The following is a 19,382-nucleotide window of genomic DNA, read 5'->3' as shown; positions in this document are numbered from 1 at the left end:
AGACAGAGGCTTATCCAGTTTTTGGCCTAGTGTCCCTATGAGGCAGACGTGACCGGATACTCGGGTCTTCTGCTATTTTTTATTAGCTGCAGTTGGGTTGTCAGCCTGGTCAGCCTAGCCGGTGGGTGTCGGAAAATCAGGCATTCCACTGCACTGAATATCCCTCATCTCCGGTTACCTAACCTGTCTTTTCTGCTTCCACAGACGGAGTGCCAGTAACACCACTATATGTGCAAGGTTACTGAGAAGGTGACCCTGTGTACCAGGGACGGACACAGACAACTGAGGGCCCCTATGTAAAAACACTATATGGGCTTCTTGCTCTATAATATCTTATCAAAAACCACCCCCTGTTATCTCTTTAACAATCCATCAGTAATTGTTAGCCATAAAATTCATTAGCTCAGGTGTTTACATGATATCTAATGAACAGAAGAAAGCTGCTTTAAGGTGACAGTGGGCCCCCTGTGCAGCCGCACAGGTTCCGCTAATAGTATGTCCACCCCTTCTTTGTACACACGAAGACTCCTGAGGGTGAGTATGTTATCCCCTTCCAACTCTCCCCACCAGGAGTTACACAGTTTTTCTAGGTAAGAGTTTGTGAGTTAATGTAACTATAGAAGCTATTTGCTTTTTTGGGAAGTAAGTTTCCTTCCCTTTGGACATTCTTGGGGGAATGTCACTTTTTTCCCCCTTATCTTACTCCTGGGGTAGTATTTCTTGGTGTCTGTGAGACGAGTGCCGTTTTGCGCCGTACATCCCGCCTGCTCTGGCTCAGAACTTAGCCCCGGCCTTTTTTCATGCCTAGGCCTCCATTTTCTCAGCTTTTGCTCAGCCCCCGGCCTGTCACATGCTGTTTGTTGGCCTTGTCATCTATTGAATGGAGGGAGGTTTTCCAGGGAGGGCTGTTTGAAGGCAAGGCTTATGTTTATAAAGCAGTGGTTTTGGTCTGCAGAGGTACACAGCTCCTGTGGTTCGGTAGCCCAGCCTTTTGGCTGTATTGTATTGTTATATTTGTGCAACCTCCCAAGGGGTTAATTTTCCCTGAGACATTGCTGCTTGTTTTCTTCTCTTTCCTCCTCCCTTCTGTTATGTCTTCTCCTCTCCAGTGGGTGGTCATCTCAATGGATGTCAGACTGCCTGGTTGGGGTGCAGATTTTTCTCTCCACATCAGGGCACCTTGGTCGCAGGAGGAAAAGTCCTTACTGATCAACCTTCTGAAATTGAAGACAATCATCCAAACACTCTCCCTTTGGACTCTACTTCTTCAGAGCGGGTCAGCCGGTCAGGATCCAGACCGACAATTCCACGGCAGTTACTTTACGACAACGTTGAATTTCTCTCTGATCCTACTGTGGGCGGAGCAGCATGTTCCAGCACTGTCAGCGGTTCAGGTACCAGGAGTGGACAACTGGGCTGCAGACTTTCTCAACCGAGAGACTAGATCTGGCAGAGTGGTCTCTTCAACCAGTATTCCATCAGCTCTGCCAGAAGAGATGCTATGTGGACATGAATCTCTTTGCATCTATTTTCAAACACAAGGTTCTAAGCTACGTGTCCACGGCAAGGGATACCAAGGCCATTGTAGTCGATGCGCTGGTCACTTAATGGAAAGAGTTCTGTCTTCTGTATCTCTTCCCGCCACTCTTGCTGAGTTTCAAGAGACTCAAGATAGTGGGCGTTACCGCAATTCTGGTGGCTCCGTACTGGCCCCGTCGGGCCTGGTACACAGACCTAATCAGCACCTTGGCGTCTTCCTCTACTACGTGATCTCCTGTCCCAAGGTCTGCTATTCCACCCCGCTTTACTTCAGATGCCTTGTGACTGTTGAAGCCGAGGTTCTGAGTGCCCAGGAGCCAGATGATCATGAAGGCCAGAAAACCTCAGTCAGTCAAGGTGTACAATCATGCGTGGAAGGCATATTTCTGCTGGTGTGAACAGTAATTTCCATCCTATAAAATGTTTCACACCTGGGGTTCTGCCCCTCTGCAATAAGGCGTTGTACAGGTAAATTTTTCTTTCCATTCATTTTTCAGAGAACTTTGGCATGTCTTTCTCAGATGAATATTTTTTTGCAAGGAGTAGCTCATGCAATCCCTCCTTTCATACATGCCATTGAGCCTTGGGATCTTAATTTGGTTCTCAGGGCTCTTCTGGTGGCTTCTTTCGGGACGTTTCACTGCGTCTCCTCTCCTGGAACGTAGCTTTTCTGGTGGCTGTCACCTCTTTTAGACGGGTTTTGGATCTTGCTGCCTTGTCCCGCAAGTCCCCCTTTTTTGTCATCCATCCAGATAAGGTGGTGTTCCCGATATGTTCCGTCCTCCCTACCGAAGGAAGCCTCTGCCTTCCATATCAATGAAGAGATTGTTTGTTTTTCCTTATTTTTGCCTCTCCCCATGTCATCTGAAGGCGCGGGCTTTGCATTGTCGTGATTTGGTAAGAGCAGTCCAAGTCTATCTAGCTGCGACTGAGTAGTTTCGGCGCTCCCGATTCATTCTTTGTTATTGCTTAAGGGCCACGCAAGAGTCTGGCAACATCCAGGGCCACCATTGCTTGTTGGAGCTGGTCTGTGATTTCAGAAACCTATTGGTCAGGTGGTCAAATTCCTCCCCTTCGGGTTCTTCCCATTCTGCAAGGGCTATAAGTTTCAGTTGTTCAGGTCTGCAAGTCTACTGCCGGGGTGCACACCTTTACAAAGTTTTACCAAATAAATTTTAACCTCTGCTGATGTCGTCGCATTGCTGTACTTTTACTTTGTTATTCCCACCCTCTGCTGCTTTAGGACATCCCATGGTGATGTGTTCCCCAATGATATTACATTTTTATACTCGCCATAAAATCTACTTTTCCTTCAAATCATTGGGGGACACAAATCTCACCATCTTATTTTGGTATGTTCGAGGCCCAACAAGCTGTTGTTTTAACTGTTTAGTTTGTATAAAAGCAGTAGATGAAAAATAAACTGAATTAGCCAGTGCCTTTGGGAAGGCTATGGCCTGCCTAGGCAAACCGAAGACTCTTTCCTACCTTGTATCCGTCTTCTAGTGGCAGGGGCCTCTACCCCAGGATGCTGTGTCCCCCAACTAATTTAACGAGAAATAGATTTTACTAGTAAGTACAAAAATCTTGTTTAAAGTGTAGCTAAACATTTGACAAACTTCTGACATATCATAGTGACATGTCAGAAGTTTGGATTGGTGGGGGTCCGAGCACTGAGGAGCCAAACAGACACGAAGCAGCTGAGCGCTCACACGGGCGCTTCAGCTTCTTTGTTCTAGCAATTGGTGGGTGTCTCGGTGCTCGGACCCCCACCAATCCAAACTTCTGACATGTCACTGTGACTTGTCAGAATTTTGTTAAACGTTTAGCTACACTTTAATCACCTATCCAGTGATCTCCCTTTAAGTTGTGGCTGACTTTTGTTCAGAATAAACTAAACCACATACAGAATGAAACAAATTTTAATTCACTGCAGTTCCAGATTTCTACAAATTGTTTGTATCATTGTATTTTTTTTTAGGTTAGACTATATCTGTAGTGCTAAAAAGTTACGAGATGTCATTCAGAGTGACCTTCTGCCTTCAGCAGAAATGATTCACCTTCTGAGTCGAGAATTTGGAGTTCCACTTAAACCTGGAGATTTGTTTGGAGATGCAGAACACACTTTTAACAAAAAGCTGGTTATTTCAGAGAAAGAAGATAAAAGTTTGAGATGTCCTTTGCATATACAATTAGATAATTTTAATGAACAATATATTCAATTGAAGAGGGAGTTTGATAATCACAAGACCAAAAACCACATTCAGGTGAGTACAAGTCCAGAGAGACCAGATTTAATTTTTTGCAATTAGCATTCCTGACCTTTTTTTCTTTCTCCTAACTTTTATTAAGCATAACTATATAAGAAGAATTCTATATTACAGAAAATATACATTTGGTGGCAACGGACCAGGGTTCTGGATATTTTGATCATTGATGATTAGAGGGAGCTCTACCCCTCTGCCCTGCTTTGTTCCTGAAATGTCCAAATTCTGTGTTTAACCAGCTGATGTGAATAATTTTTTGTGGTAACGTGTCAATAAAGAATACTATGGTCAAATATAAAATGCACGACATACACAGTGTTTTGGTTTGTGGCATTTTTGGCGTCAGTGGTGTTTTCACCCAAACTCCGCATCCTCTGGGTATAGCGCAGAAAAAAAACCATGTACAAAATGTTTCAAAATAAAATACACAAACAAAAACACTTGGAAAAAAACTCTGTCATTTTCTACAAGCATTTAAAATCACTGAAATAATAGTGTGTGTGATGCAAGCCTAAAAAGGCTTCCCCCTATAATGTTTTATGGCCTATTGATAGGATATGTTATAAACCATTGATCAATGGGGATCTGGCTTGACAGTTTTTTTGTCCCTGTCATTCACGGGAGAGCAGGTCTTTTCCAGTTGAAATCAATGAGAGTTACAGAAATCATCAAGAATCACCACCTCTCTACAATTTACGTTAATTAATAGGTAGAGAACTTTTAGTCATAAAACATTATGATGAGAAAACCCCTTTTTAATTGAAGGTTTATCTTTAGGATCAATTCACATGTTGTTTTTTGGCACAAATTTTTATGAGGAAACCGCATCGGAATCCAGGCCAAAAAAACGCCCTTAATTGCTGCTCATTGATTTCAATGGGAGAAAAAGGCTTCCTTCCCTCAGGTGGCTTTTGACCACTCGCGGGAAATAAAGCGGAATTCTCTTTCTTGTATTGGTTCATGCCTCTGACCTTCCAATGAAATCAATGAAAGACAGAAAAAAATGTGGCGCTCATTAAGAGTGTTATTTTAAGCGTTTTTTGCATTTGATTCATTTAATAACTACGCTGAGAAAAAATGCTGCCATTTCAAAATCTATTCTGTGCCAGATTTTTTCTGCCTGACAAAAAACACTGTTTTAACTGACCCTTAGACTTATTCTAACATATAATTGAGAGAGATCGTAAAAGAAAGATGGTAGGCAGCACTCAAGGGGTGAGGATAAATCACCAGTTGTTTATTCCAGACATTTTGGCTTGTGTAAGCCTTTATCAAGGCTTGATAAAGACTTACGCAAGATGAAACATTGTACACTGGAATAAACCACTGGTGATTTATCCTCACCCCTTGAGTGCTGCCTACCGACTTCTACTATACACATGTGGTGGAAATTGGGACTATTCCCCTGTCTTGGTGTGCACCTAAGGATCTAAAAAGAAAGAAAAGAACTGCTGTTCCCAGCTCAATTTTGTCACATAATTGAGAGATATTGGTCAAGATATTGAAGATATTGGTGGCGCTCCATCCAAATCCAAAAACAGACTTTGAGATCTGAAGACAGAGACCTCTTCTTTCTAGTGATTGTTGGGATCACTGTACTCAGACCCCCAACGATGACATTTTCTGAATGACTCGGTAATGTCAGATGTGTAAAGGTGACATTTGGCTTTGTGTCCCCCTTTAATCATTCAAAATAATGGAACGTATTCAGTTAGCATAGATGCTATTTTTTCTGTCCTCCCCAAGCTCTGGCGGTACACAATCTCTTGTGAAAGAATAGGTTTGACAAAACTAGGCAGAGTATTTTATTAGGGGATTTTCTGAAAGAAGGAGTGATCTTGATGCGTTTTGTACCAATCTTACTATTACTTGCATAATCATTTCATATTCGTTGATATTCAGTTCACAGCATTTGGACAGCACTGTTTATATTGCAGTAAGTTCTTAAAGCACCTCTTTTTCCTACAGGAGAACATTGACCATGTTTGGCAGATGAACAGAAAGTTGAAAAAAACTAAAGTGAAGTATGTGGAGATTGTTCCTGTCGATGGGATAATTGCTCACAATTACAGCTCACAGACACTCAACTCTACCCAAATGGCACTGAGGACTTTACGACAGAAAATGGCGGTGGTCAGTAATTCCTAATGTGAAAAGAATGTCTTTACTTGCACACCCACTAAAATGTGTTTTTATAAGCTTTTATTATTGTTTAGATTGCTGAAAGTCTACTGTATACTCAAATTAAGGTATTAAAACATTTTGCTGTGTAGCAAAGAAATTGAACTACACGAGACAGCCACCTTAAAAACTGATGAAATACTTATGACATACTGATGCAATATGGGTCAAATACGGATGCATCCATATCTTAATCACTCTCCATAGACCTCAATGGGTGTTTTCCTTCCGCAACAAGGATCAAAGTAGTGCATACTTCATTTAAAAAATATGTGCATGTTTTATATGCCCATGTGAACAGATTACCATTAGCTCCATATTTCAGACAGAAAGAAAAGGATGGAATACTGATGACAGAACACGTTTGAAAGCTATATTATATTATAGATATTAAACTATCTTGTACCAAAAAATGTTAAAGGTTGTATGGTCTAAAAACAGCTGCCCTGGTGATCAGTTGATCGCTGCATGTCCATCTCCTAAAACCCCCAGCAATCAGCTGCTATTGCTTAGGGAAGTTCTGTCTGCCTATTATTTTTCCCTGCAGGGGAAATGTAGTTTTACAGGCCGGCCATTCAAATGAATGACGGACCATGTAATACATGGACTGGCCAGTACACTAGTAAGTGCTCAGGCAACACAAAATCACTGTTACCCACAGGACCATCAGTCCAGCAGCTAAATAATTCTATATAAAGGTTTATTTTTTTTGTTTATTTTGTTTACATTTATCTGTTTTTTTTTATATTTCAAAAGTATTCGGGTTGAAAAGCAATTGTTGGTAATGAACTGCCAAAAACAATATAAAGGGGCAATATAAGATAGCACCTTATAAATAATGCAGTCAATAAATAGAAAACACACGAGATCTGCTCATCGAAATCTAAGCATGTTGTAGAAAGTGAAATTCAGGCCACAGGCTGATATTAGATATGCGAGACGCAGGTAGACCATATTTTTCAAATAGCACCATCTTATCTAGGCACATAGCTGTTCACTTTTTACAAAGCAGGATTTATTTATCCTAGCCTTCACTAGCACTCACAAGCTTTTTTCTGTTTTTACCAGTGGTTTTTGAAAAATGTTCAGGACTGACAAACCCCTTAACATTAACACAGATGGTGCCAGAGACCAAGCCAGATATTTTAATCTATTAGTCAGCTTCATTATTAGTACAAGGCCATCTGCTGGGGGTGTACAGTATATGAATACCTCTTTATTTCAGCACTGCTATATAGAGCTGACCGTGTGTGTGTTTTCTAGTTACCATATATCTAGCCAACTATGAAACATAAAGGAATGACAAGTTATCAATGGTTTTCTGGTTTATAAGCAGGGCTCAAGGATAGTGCCTAATATTTTAGTAGAAGTACGTTAACTCATACATCATTATTTCCCAAACCGGCTTTCTTGGGACCTGGTCAGGGGTTCCCCAGAAGACAGCAGGAGGAAAACCTGTTAATTTTACAGTAGGGATGAACTAATTTCATATTGCTCAAATATACTTGGCAAAGCAGTCAACAAATCTGGGTCAGAATATAACATTGGGCAACAATTAGAGAATTGTGGTGTATGTTGGCTAAACGTCCCCCACCTCTCTACTGTTTCGAGTTTAAGGGCCATTTCATTATCAATTAATCTGGGGGCATGAACTGGATACCAGCAGTGTTTAATTACCCTATCAATCACAAATTTGCTTTCAATGTGTATCTTGATGATGATTGTTCCTTCTCCAAGGATTTAGGGCTCTCTAAATAAATTTTATATCTAAGTAAATTATTTCTCACAGGAACCAAAGCACAGGTACACCTACTCTCTAAATTACCAATCCGCTACTCTGAGCCCAGTAGATGTTGTCGAGGAACTGATAAACCGAGCTGCAAAGTCTACAGAGGAATGGATGACGCCAAGTGGTTTCCTGTATCCGGGATTTAGAAGCAGCATTGAAAACAACAAACACCCCAAAAAACCAGATGATGCTCGGATCCTGGAGTTAACAAAGGTACATAATGGAAAGTGTTAATACGAGACTTATTGAGTGAGACACATTACCAAAACCTATTTTACAACTTACTGCGTTATAAGGTTAAATTAGTTATAATTCTTGATGTCTTAAATATAAAAAATTACCACTGATAATCCTGTTGTTACTCACATCCAAATTCAGCATGTTTCCTCTTCACAGGGTTTCAAGCCCCTCTCTAGCTTACCTGTACCAGGCTTCATACAGGGTTCAGCTTGGTTCATTTAGAAGATAGTTTTTACTACTCTTTAGATCTAACTCGTTCTCTTACACCATTTGAACTTCCATGTAATAAACACACTTCTCATGTCATTTGATCTCTTTGCTGATGGGTGATAGGATACAATGGCAAACTGTTCCGTTTTATGGAACACGGGAAAGGGAACTGGGTAACTTCTCCCCTTAGAAATGTCACAAAGCTACTTCTATATTCTTCTATATCGTGTCAACTGCAGGAAAATAACTACAAAATTATTTCCAGATGGTATAAAACACTGATGCAATTGCAGAAAATGTTTCCTTCTGTGTCAGATGTTTTCTTGCACAGTGTCACTGACAAGTGTACGATGCTTCGCATTTGGTGGACCTGCCTGTCAATCAGAGATCTTTGGGGGGACTATTATTCTCCTTTTTAGTTCCCCCTGTGACTCATCGATTTCTAATTCACCCGAACTGCCTTTATTATCTGTACTGCTGATTTCTGTTTTCTCTATCCGGAAGGGTTTATTCATTTTCTAATGGTCATGATACGTATTATTCCTAGACTTTGGAAATTTCCCACGCCACCCTCCAGAGTCCAATCGAATCTCTGAATCACATTATGCAAATTGAGGATTTAACAGTATTAGATCCAAGATACTTTCCTCACATTTGGCTGCCCTGGACCTCGTTCTGAACTTTTACCCGATTTTTACCTATGGGTGACCGAATCTTGGGAGCTTCTGTAGTTCTTGCATCTACATTTTAGGTTGATTACTGTTTGATTATGCTTAGCTTAAAATAATGCCTTCCCACCGCAACCATTTTTCTGATTTAAATTTTTTCCAGCGTTCACTTTGCGGTAAAAACGGCACGTTAACTTTATTCTGCGGGTCAATACAATTACAGTGATACCAAGTTTATGTAGTTTTTGCTTTTACAAGGAAGAAACGTATTGTTAGAAAATGTAAAATTTGTTTTGTGTCGCCATATTCTGGGAACCAGAACTTTTTTATTGTTCCGTCGATTGGGCGGTATGAGGGCTTATTTTTTGCAGGACGGGCTGTAGTTTCTATTGATACCATTTGGGGTACATGAGACTTTTTTTATCACTTTTTATTCAAATATTTGTGGGAGATGAGGTGACCAAAATACAGCGATTCTGGCGGTTTAATTTTTTGGTTTTACAGCATTCACTGTGCGGTTGAAATAATGGTGTATTGTAATAGTTCAGACTTTTACAGACACGGCGATACCAATATTTTTACATTGCTTTTGGGGGAAATTGTGAAAAGGGGGGTTTACGAACTTTTAAACACTCTCCCCACCTTCTTCAGTACATACCTCTTGGTATCCCTCCCCCCCCCCTGCCTTCCTCTCTCCCTTATGTCTCCAGTATGGTGTCTTCCCCTGTCACAACAGTGGTTTTTTTTTCCTTTTGCTTTTCAGCACATCTTGTTGAGCGATTTTTTCCAGATTCTGTGATACATATTTTGACTCTTGTTTTTGTGTCCAACAACCTTACGAGCACATGTCTTGAGATCACCTATTTGTTAGATATTTTTGTTTGATTTCATTTTGATGTGAAAATTAACCAATATTTTCCCTTTCTGTATGTATATTGCTTTCAATAAAATCTTATTGAATACAAAAATTGACAGCTGCGCAGTTGAAAGCAATGTAAAGCACAGTTTGTTTTACTCCACAAGACGTGTATGTCATATTCAAGTTACTGCTTGATTTCCAAGCTAAAGACCCTTTTTATTTCATTGCATAGGTTTACCAGACATGCTATCCATCCATCCAGAAAATAATGCAGACATAGTTCAAGTATTAATTAAAAATTGTTGCATTCCATAGAATGGCTGCATATTAGTTCACATCTGCGTTATGATTTCCGTTAAACCAAAACCACGATGCAGTGCTGGATCTGTCATAGGACAGATACCAACGGTAACTGACTGACCCAATTAATTTATAATGGGGTCAGTTGGGTTCCGCCGAGGGGTCCGTTATTTTGACGGAGCTATATTTTTTCCGTCAAATGCGATGGAATTTGATGGAAATTTGGCTCTATTTGCATGTGCTTTTGCCAAGATTTATCAGGTTCTCTGGGCATTTTATATTGATGGCCTATCCTTAGGATAGGCCATTAATAACAGATCGGTGGGGGTCCGACTCCCAGCACCCCCGCTGATCAGCTCGTTCATCGCCGCAGCCTTTTCACAGTTTCCAGGCACAGTGCCATACACTTTGGTAGCAGCAGTGCCTGGGATTGCAGATCCAGTCCCATTCAAGTGAATGGGCCTGAGCTTAAATTTTAGGCACAGCTGCCACAGATGTGTACAGTCCTGTGCCTGGTAAACACTGAAGAGTTTGCAGCCACTTCAGTCAGCTGATCAGGGGGGGGGGGGTGCCGGGAGTTGGACCTCTACCTATCCTAGGGTAAGCCATCAATATAAAATGCCCGAAGAACCCCTTTATCTGCAGGTCTGTAATTGTGCTGCTCTTTGTTACAAAAATCACAGCAAAAAAACTCCCCTATAAGCGATTCTTCCTTATACCTCCATAGATACTGAGTCCAATGGAGCAAGGCAGGATTTTTTTTTATATGACAAACATTTTAAGGTGTTGACTTGATTTAATCTTATTGAGCATCTTTGGGATGTGTTGGAAAAACAATTCTGATTCATGGAGGCCCCACCTAGCAACTTACAGAACTTAAAGGATCTGCTGCTTATGTCATGCCAGCTACCATAGGAAACTTTCAGAGGTCTTGTGGAGTCCATGCCTCTACGGGTCGGAGCTGTTTTGGCAGCATCAGGGGGCCCTACACAATATTAGGCAGGTGGTTAAAATGGTAGGGCTGATGGGTATAATTGTTAATAAGGCTTTTAGTCTTATGTCTAAGGGATGGATAATAGGATACCTCAATGGGAGCTGATAAGAAAAGCACAGTTTAGATTTGTGTATTTGTTTATGACTGTAGCTGCATACACAGTTGAATACAATAAAAAGTTATTTTCTTAAAACCCATAAAACAGAAAGGTCAGTTTTGACAGCCAAATAGTTCTTGTATATTTTTAATGAGCTTTTAATGTAAAGTGTCAGCTTCCCATCTCGCTCTCTGAAGGTCAGGCTGATAAAGTAAATACCTTGCAGGTTTGGAAAGAAAATATTCTGCACGCGAACACCCTCCAGCCCACGCTCTCCCGGGACCCCTGGAGTTGGGCGGATCGCCACGTGGACTTTGACCTGTATAAGAAGTCCTGTGAGAGCGGTTCTCTATCAGCTCCAGCCACAGTCCACGTTACAGGTGAATTGTTTACTTCCATAGTCAAACTATTTCCTAATTACATGTACAACTCATCATAAATATAGGCAGTTACGTTCCCGCAGGACTGATATATAATTAGCATGCCTTATGTAATTAACAGCCCCCTGTAAAATTAAGCCAAAAACACATCTATCATTTGCCTGGCAGAGCTGGTATATTTAGATGCGAATAGACCTCCCTCGAGCGCTCAATGTGCAAATGAATAAAATCTGAGATTGTGGAGTAACTGTGAAATGACTGCAGGGGGAAAGTCTGCACAAACAAGAGACATAATACAGAACGCAGAGCCTCAGACTAGGAGAGGGAAAACTCAGAACGGCCACTTTCTCATTTCTTTATATAACGTTTGTTCATCTTTTGCAGCCTGGTCTTTAAATATATTGAAAAGCAGCAGTGGGCATAAAATGCGACATTGGTACAAGGAAGTCCGTATAGATAGCAAGTAGACATTTCTCGTTATCATGTTTCTTCTTGAGCCGTTCCACTTTCACCTGTATAGAAGCTACACATTTTTCCGTTTCCCCTAGTGAATGTTCATATAAAAAGGACTGCTGCATGTTTTCTGCCTTATTTGATACTATTAATATTATAGTTGCTTTTAACTATCAACTGTGAAATTAAAATTATGATGCAAGCAATTCAATAGATACACAGAAATACATATACTCTCTTTCTGACGTTCTCTTATAGATAATGCTTTTCAGGAAGAACGTATAGGAATGGTCCAGTCTGCAGATAGCAACCAGAAAATGAGATTCCACCGATGTTTGCCTCAGACGGAGCTGGCTGCACAGGGACCTCATGCAAGTAACCAACAGAGTAGACTTGAAGGCCTGTTAAAAGATAAAGGAGCCAAATTTTCTCTGAGGAAAGCTGGTCTTGCACTAAAGGTGGGAGATAATCTGCCAATGTAATAGATTCACACTTATATTAACGCGACCCTCCGGTCCCGGGACAACATTTTTAAATATAATGGTGTATATGGAGTAATATTACCTGATGCCCTCCATTTGTGCCCCTCTGCCGTGGATCTGCCGTTTTACGGTCCCCTCTGTGCTGTCCCATAATGGCTGCAGCACTTCTCAGACTGAGTCTAGGACACTCCCTCTGTTTTCGAATTGGCCAGAGCTGCTTACCTGAGCAGTTCTGTCTAATCCGAGAACAGAGGGAGTGTCTTAGACTCCGTCTGAGAAGTGCTGCAGCCATTATGGGACAGCACAGAGGGGACCGTAAAACGGCAGATCCACGGCAGAGGGGCACAAATGGAGGGCATCAGGTAATATTACTCCATATACACCATTATATTTATAATTTTGTCCTGAGACCAGAGGTCGCTTTAAACCTTTTGATATATAGTAAATTATGCATAATTACACCCCACTAATCCCTGCGTGCCATCTCCTATTATCTCTTCTTGTCACCACAGTCACAAAAAAGTTGTCCTATAAAAGGCTTCGATAGATTGATGGGCTGCCAATAGTTCCTAAAAATGACCCTGAAATTATTTAAAAATTGCTCCACAGCAATATTTGGTTGAGTGACAGTCACGGTAAAAATCACAACTCTCCATGTTTCTCTATTGGGGGAAAAAAGTCACATGACAATCTCATGAATTCCGACATGGTAGGAATTCTTACAATCGTCACAAGATGCCAGTGACTTTTTCCCCTGTTAGAAAACATTGAGGTTGCGATAGCACATTATTTTACCACAACTGTAATCAACCAAAAGTCATTGTAGAGCCCAAGCCTATGCAGCTCTGCTTGCTATAAAAATGCAGTCAATGTGTCTAATTTTGTCTTTCATTGTGTTTTCTTAATACGGTTTTACGTCACCACAATTTCGGAGTATACTTTAGTATTGGAATACCTCCTCTTTTTATGCTATTTTGCATAATAGAGGTCCTTGACAGTCCAGGTCAAGTCCTACTCATGTGCATACTTGTAAAAATTAATCATGTTGGTCAGGACACATACATGGGTCTGGTACTTATTTAACCACTTAAGGACACAGCCTGTTTTTACCTAATGGACCAGGCCATTTTTTTTTCATATCTGACATGTGTCACTTTATGTGATAACTTTGAAATGCTTTTATTTTTTCAAGCGATTCTGAGATTGTTTTCTTGTGACACATTGTACTTAAAGTTAGTGGTACAATTTCGATACATTCAGTGTTTATTTGTGAAAAATACCAAAATTTAGAAAAAATTTGCATTTCTCGAAATGTAAATGTATCTACTTGTAAAACAAATCGTAATACCACACAAAATAATTACTAGTTAACATTTCCCATATGTCTACTTTATGTTTGCATAGTTGTTTAAACATTCTTATATTTTTCTAGGACGTTACAAGGCTTAGAACTTTAGCAGCAATTTCTCAAATTTTCAAGAAAATTTCAAACGGCTATTTTATCAGGGACCAGTTCTGTTCCGAAGTGGCTTTGAGGGCCTTATATATTAGAAACCCCCTATAAAACACCATTTAAAAACTGCACCCCTCAAAGTATTTAGAACAGCATTTAGAAAGTTTCTTAACCTTTTTGGTGTTTCACAGGAATTAAAGCATAGTGGAGGTGAAATTTACAAATTTAATTTTTTTTGCAGAAAATCTGTTTTCATTCATTTTTTTATGTAACACAGAACATTTTAACCCTTTCAAGACCGAGCTCATTTTGACCTTCATGACCAGCCCCATTTTCTCAAATCTGACATGTGTCTCTTTATGTGGTAATAACTCCGGAATGCTTTTGCCTATCCAAGCGATTCTGAGATTGCTTTCTCGTGACATATTGTACTTTATGTTAGTGGAAAAATTTGGTCAATAAATTCATTGCTTATTTGTGAAAAACACCAAAATGTAGAGAAAATTTGCAAAAATTATGATTTTTCTCATTTTAAATGTATCTGCTTGTAAAACAGATAGCAATACCACACAAAAGTTACTATTTTATATATTCCATATGTCTACTTTATATTTGCATAGTTTTTTGAACGTTATTTTATTTTTCTAGGACGTTACAACGTTTAGAACTTTAGCAGCAATTTCTCACATTTTAAAGAAAATTTCAAAAGGCCATTTTTACAGGGACCAGTTCAGTTCTGAAGTGGCTTTGAGGGCCTTATGTACTAGATAGACCCCATAAATCACCCCATATTAAAAACTGCACCCCTCAAAGTATTCAAAATAGCATTCAGAAAGTTTCTTAACCCATTAGGCGCTTCACAGGAATTAAAGCAAAGTAGAGGTGAAATTTACAAGCTTTATTTTTTTTGCTGAAATTAATTTGTAATACATTTTTTTCTGTAACACAGAAGGTTTTACCCGAGAAATGCAAGTCAATATTTATTGCCTAGATTCTGCAGTTTTTAGAAATATCCCACATGTGGCTCTAGTGTGATAATGGACTGAAATACCGGCCTCAGAAGCAAAGGAGCACCTAGTGGATTTTGGGGCCTCCTTTTTTTAGAATATATTTTAGGCACCATGTCAGGTTTGAAGAGGTCTTGTGGTGCCAAAACAGTGGAAATCCCCCAAAAGTGAGACGGTTTTGGAAACTGCACCCCTCAAGGAATTTATCTAGGGGTATAGTTAGCATCTTGACCCCACAGGTATTTTGCTATATTTATTGGAGTTTGTCTGTGAAAGTGAAAATCTACTTTTTTTCTGAAAAAATATAAAAAATAAATATATTTGCAAGGAATAAAGATTAAAAAGCACCCCAGAACTTGTAAAGCTACTTCTCCCGATTACCCCAATACCCCATATGTGGTACTAAACTGCTGTTTGGACCCACGGCAGAGCTCAGAAGTGAAGGAGCGCCATTTGGATTTTGAAGCGCAGATTTTGCTGGATTGGTTTTCAGTTCCATGTCGTGTTTGCAACGCCCTGGAGTAAGCAAAACCGTGGAATCCCCCCAAAACTGACCCCATTTTGAAGACTACACCCCTCAAGGAATTGTTCTATGGGTATAGTTAGCATTTTGACCCCACAGTTTTTTTGCTGAATATAGTGGAATTAGACCGTGAAAATGAAAATCTACTTTTTTCTGAAAAAACATAGAAATGTTTAATTTTTTACAATGAATAAAGGAGAAAAATTACCCCAAAATTTGTAAAGCAATTTGTCCTGATTACAGCAATACGCCATATGTGGTAATAAACTGCTGTTTGGACTCAGGAGGGAAGGAACAATATTTGGCTTTTGGAGCTCAAATTTAGCTGGAATGGTTTTCGGGTGTCATGTCACATATGCAAAGCCCCTGAGGTACCAAAACAGTGGAAACCTCCCAAAAGTCCCTTTAGGGGACTGGAACGAGCGATCATTAGGTTGCTGGTACAATACACTGCAATACTAATGTATTGCAGTATAATGTCATTTTACAGGCTCCTGTAACAGTTCGATCACTGTTCCTGTCGGTTAGTCCCGGGTGTCAGCTGTAATACACAGCGGACACCTGCAGAATATGGAGCGTGCACAGCGCATGAGCCCGCTCCATAAATAACCCCTCGCACCACGACCTGCTATTAAGTCGTGGTGCGCCAAGGCGTTAATGCGCAGCGGATGGTGCAAAGTGAAAATTAAAATTTTACACTGATGTGCCATTTTAATGCACAATATATTGTGCCCAGTTTGTGCCACTGAAGACAAATACCTCATACAATGTTGAGCGGGTTCTCCCGGATATAAAATGTCATATGTGGACGTAAGCTGGTGTTTGGGCACGCTGTGGGGCTCAGAAGGGAGGGAACGCCATTTGGCTTTTGGAGCGCAGATTTTGCTTGGTAACTGTTCTGTTTGGGGTTTTGCTGGTATTTCAGTTTATGATGTGGGGGTATATGTAATCTGTGCGGAGTACATCAGGGCATAATAAGAGGGTATAATAATGGTGTAAATAAATAATAATCCGCAGATATGTGTCCGGTGTTGCACTGATAAATGGCGCCCGATCTTATCCGCTTTTGGAACACTGCACATTTTGTATCGCCATATTCTGAGAGCCAGAACTTTTTTATTTTTCCTCCAACGGAGCTGTGTGAGGGCTTATTTGTTGCGGGACAATCTGTACTTTTCATTGGTACCATTTTAGGGTACATGTGATTTTTTTAAATCACTTTTTATTAGATTTTTTTGGAAGCAAAGTGACAAAGAAACATAAATTTTGACAATGTTTTTTGTATTTATTTTTTTATAGTATTCACCGTGCGGTATAAATGACATTTTACTTTATTCTGCGGGTCGGTACGATTACGGCGATACCATATGTATATAGGTTTTTTATGTTTTGTGGCGATTGCGCAATAAAATCACTTTGATAAAATAATTTATTTTCTGTGTCCCCATATTCTGAGAGCCATAACGTTTTTATTTTTCCGTCAAAAAAGCGGTGTAAGGGCTTGTTTTTTGCGGGACGGGTTGTAGTTTTTATTGGTACTATTTTGGGGTACATGCGACTTTTTGATCACTTTTTATTCTATGTTTTGGGAGGGTTGATGACCAAAAAAAAGTGATTCTGACTGTTTAATTATTTTTTTTGCGGTGTTCAACGTGCGGGAAAAATAATATTATAGTTTTATAGTTTGGGTCGTTACGAACGCGGTGATACCAAATATGTGTACTTTTTTTTAACATTTTCATTTTTTTCCTATAATAAAAGACTTATAGGAAAAAAAGCATTTTTTTTTTTTTAACTTTTATAACTTGTTTTTACACTTTTATAAAACTTTTTTATTACTTTATTTTTTACTTGTTTTACTTGAAGACTGGCAGCACTGATCGCTGCTATAATACATTACACTACCTAGGTAGTGTAACGTATTATAAACTGTCAGTGTGACGCTGAGTCACACTGACAGGAAGCTTATGAGAACCAGCATCCGGCTGGTTCTCATAAGGCTGCTGTGCATGGCAGACCCGGGGCCGTTATATGGCCCCCGGTTCTGCCTTGTAGCAGACTGCAGCACCAGCAATCGGTCCCCGGGAAAGTTTGTTGTAGCAACAAACTTTCCAGTTTGTTATAGCAACAAACTTTCCAGTTCGTTGCTACAACACACTTTCCCTGCGATCACATGACCGGATCTGAACTAATCAGGTCCCGATCATATCTCCGGGACCAGAGGCAGGTGATAACAGCGCGATCCGGGTGTCAGCGCTACTCTGAGAGACCCGGATCGCGCTTTTAACACCCACCGTGAATTCACGTCGGCACTGCACAGAGCCCAGCAAATGCCGACGTGAATATACAGTGGGCGGTCGGGAAGCGGTTAACAGAAAAACGCAACATCATACTTATTGCCCAGATTCTGCAGTTTTTAGAAATCTCCCACATGTGGCCCTAGTGTGCTACTGGACTGAAACACAGGCCTCAGAAGCAAAAGAGCACCTATTGGATTTTGGGGCCTCTATTTTATTAAAATATATTTTAGGCACCATGTCAGGATTGAAGAGAAGTAATAAACTGCTGTTTGGACCCATGGCAAGGCTCAGAAGGGAAGAAGCGCCATTTGGCTTTCGGAGCTCAGGTTTTGCTGGAATGTTTTTAGGGTGCCATGTCGTATTTACAAAGAACTTGAGGGAACAAACCCGTGGAAACCCCCCAAAAGTTACCTCATTTGGGAAACTAAAGCCCTCAAGGAATTTATCGAGGGGTATAGTGAGCATTTAGACCCCACAGGTTTTTTGTGGAATGTAGTGGAGTTAGGCCGTGAAAATTAATATAAACATATTTTTTATTTCTCTGAGGGTTAAAGGAGAAAAAGCACCCCAACCTTTGTAAGCCAATCTCTTCCAAGTACGGTAATATCCCACATGTGGTCATAAACTGTAGTTTGGATACAAGTCAGGGCTCAGAAAGGCAGGAGCGCTACTTTGCATGCAGATTTTGCTGGATTGTTTTTTGGGCACCATGTCGCATTTGCAAAACCCTGAGGTACCAGAATACAGTGGAAGCCCCCAAGAAGTGACCCCATTTTAGAAACTACACCCCTTAAGGCATTTATCATTTGCCTGGACATAGGACAGGGCTCTGAATTGAAGAGCACCATGCGCATTTGAGGTCTATCTTGGTGATATTCACAGCATTGGCCCACAATTGCAGGGCTCTGAGGTCAAATAGTAAAACAAACCCCCAAGTAGTGACCCCTATTTTGTAAACGACACCGCTTAACCCCTTAAGGACTCAGCCTAGTTTTGGCCTTAAGGCTTAGGGCCCATTTTTCAAATCTGACATATTTCACTTTATGTTGTAATAGCTTCGGAATGCTTAAACCTATCTAAGCGAGTCTGAGACTGTTTTCTCATGAGACATTGGGCTTAATTTATGTTAGTGGTAAAATTTGGTCAATACATTCAGTATTTATTTGTGAAAAATATCAACATTTAGAGAAAATTTGAAAAAAATGTAATTTTTCTGAATTTAAATGCATCTGCTTATAAGACAGAGGGTCATACCACCCCGAATAGTTACTAGTTGACATTTCCCATTTTAGAAACTAGACCCCTCAAAGTATTCAAAACAGCATTTAGAAAGTTTATTAATCCTGTAGGTGTTTCACAGAAATTTAAAGCAAAGTAGAGGTGCAATTTACAAATTTCATTTTTTTTTGTCAGAAAATCCTTTTTATTCAATTTTTACCAGAGAAAGGCAACTCAATACTTTTTGCCCAGATTCTTCAGTTTTGAGAGATATTCCACATCTAGCCCTGGTGCGCTAATGGACTGAAGCACAGGCCTCCGAAGCAAAGGAGCACATAGTGGATTTTGAGGTCTCATTTTTATTAGGCACCATGTCCGGTATGAAGAGGTCTTGTGGTGCCAAAACAGTGGAAACCCCCCAA

At 40.2% G+C, this 19,382-nt stretch overlaps 1 protein-coding gene across 1 annotated transcript in view; it reads left to right on the top strand.

The window, feature by feature from the left end:
• CFAP92 (cilia and flagella associated protein 92 (putative)) overlaps positions 1–19,382 on the top strand; it is a 181,420-nt gene that overhangs the window by 149,307 nt on the left and 12,731 nt on the right. Inside the window, exons 12-16 of the mRNA XM_075833826.1 lie at positions 3,521–3,806; positions 5,775–5,939; positions 7,777–7,989; positions 11,371–11,524; positions 12,236–12,435. Coding sequence (XP_075689941.1) covers positions 3,521–3,806; positions 5,775–5,939; positions 7,777–7,989; positions 11,371–11,524; positions 12,236–12,435 — 1,018 coding nt within the window. The remainder of the gene's footprint in view (positions 1–3,520; positions 3,807–5,774; positions 5,940–7,776; positions 7,990–11,370; positions 11,525–12,235; positions 12,436–19,382) is intronic.

The sequence above is a fragment of the Rhinoderma darwinii genome, chromosome 7 (genome assembly GCF_050947455.1).
Source record: "Rhinoderma darwinii isolate aRhiDar2 chromosome 7, aRhiDar2.hap1, whole genome shotgun sequence".
Taxonomy (NCBI): Eukaryota; Metazoa; Chordata; class Amphibia; order Anura; family Rhinodermatidae; genus Rhinoderma; species Rhinoderma darwinii.
This window is presented reverse-complemented; position numbering and strand designations above follow the sequence as displayed.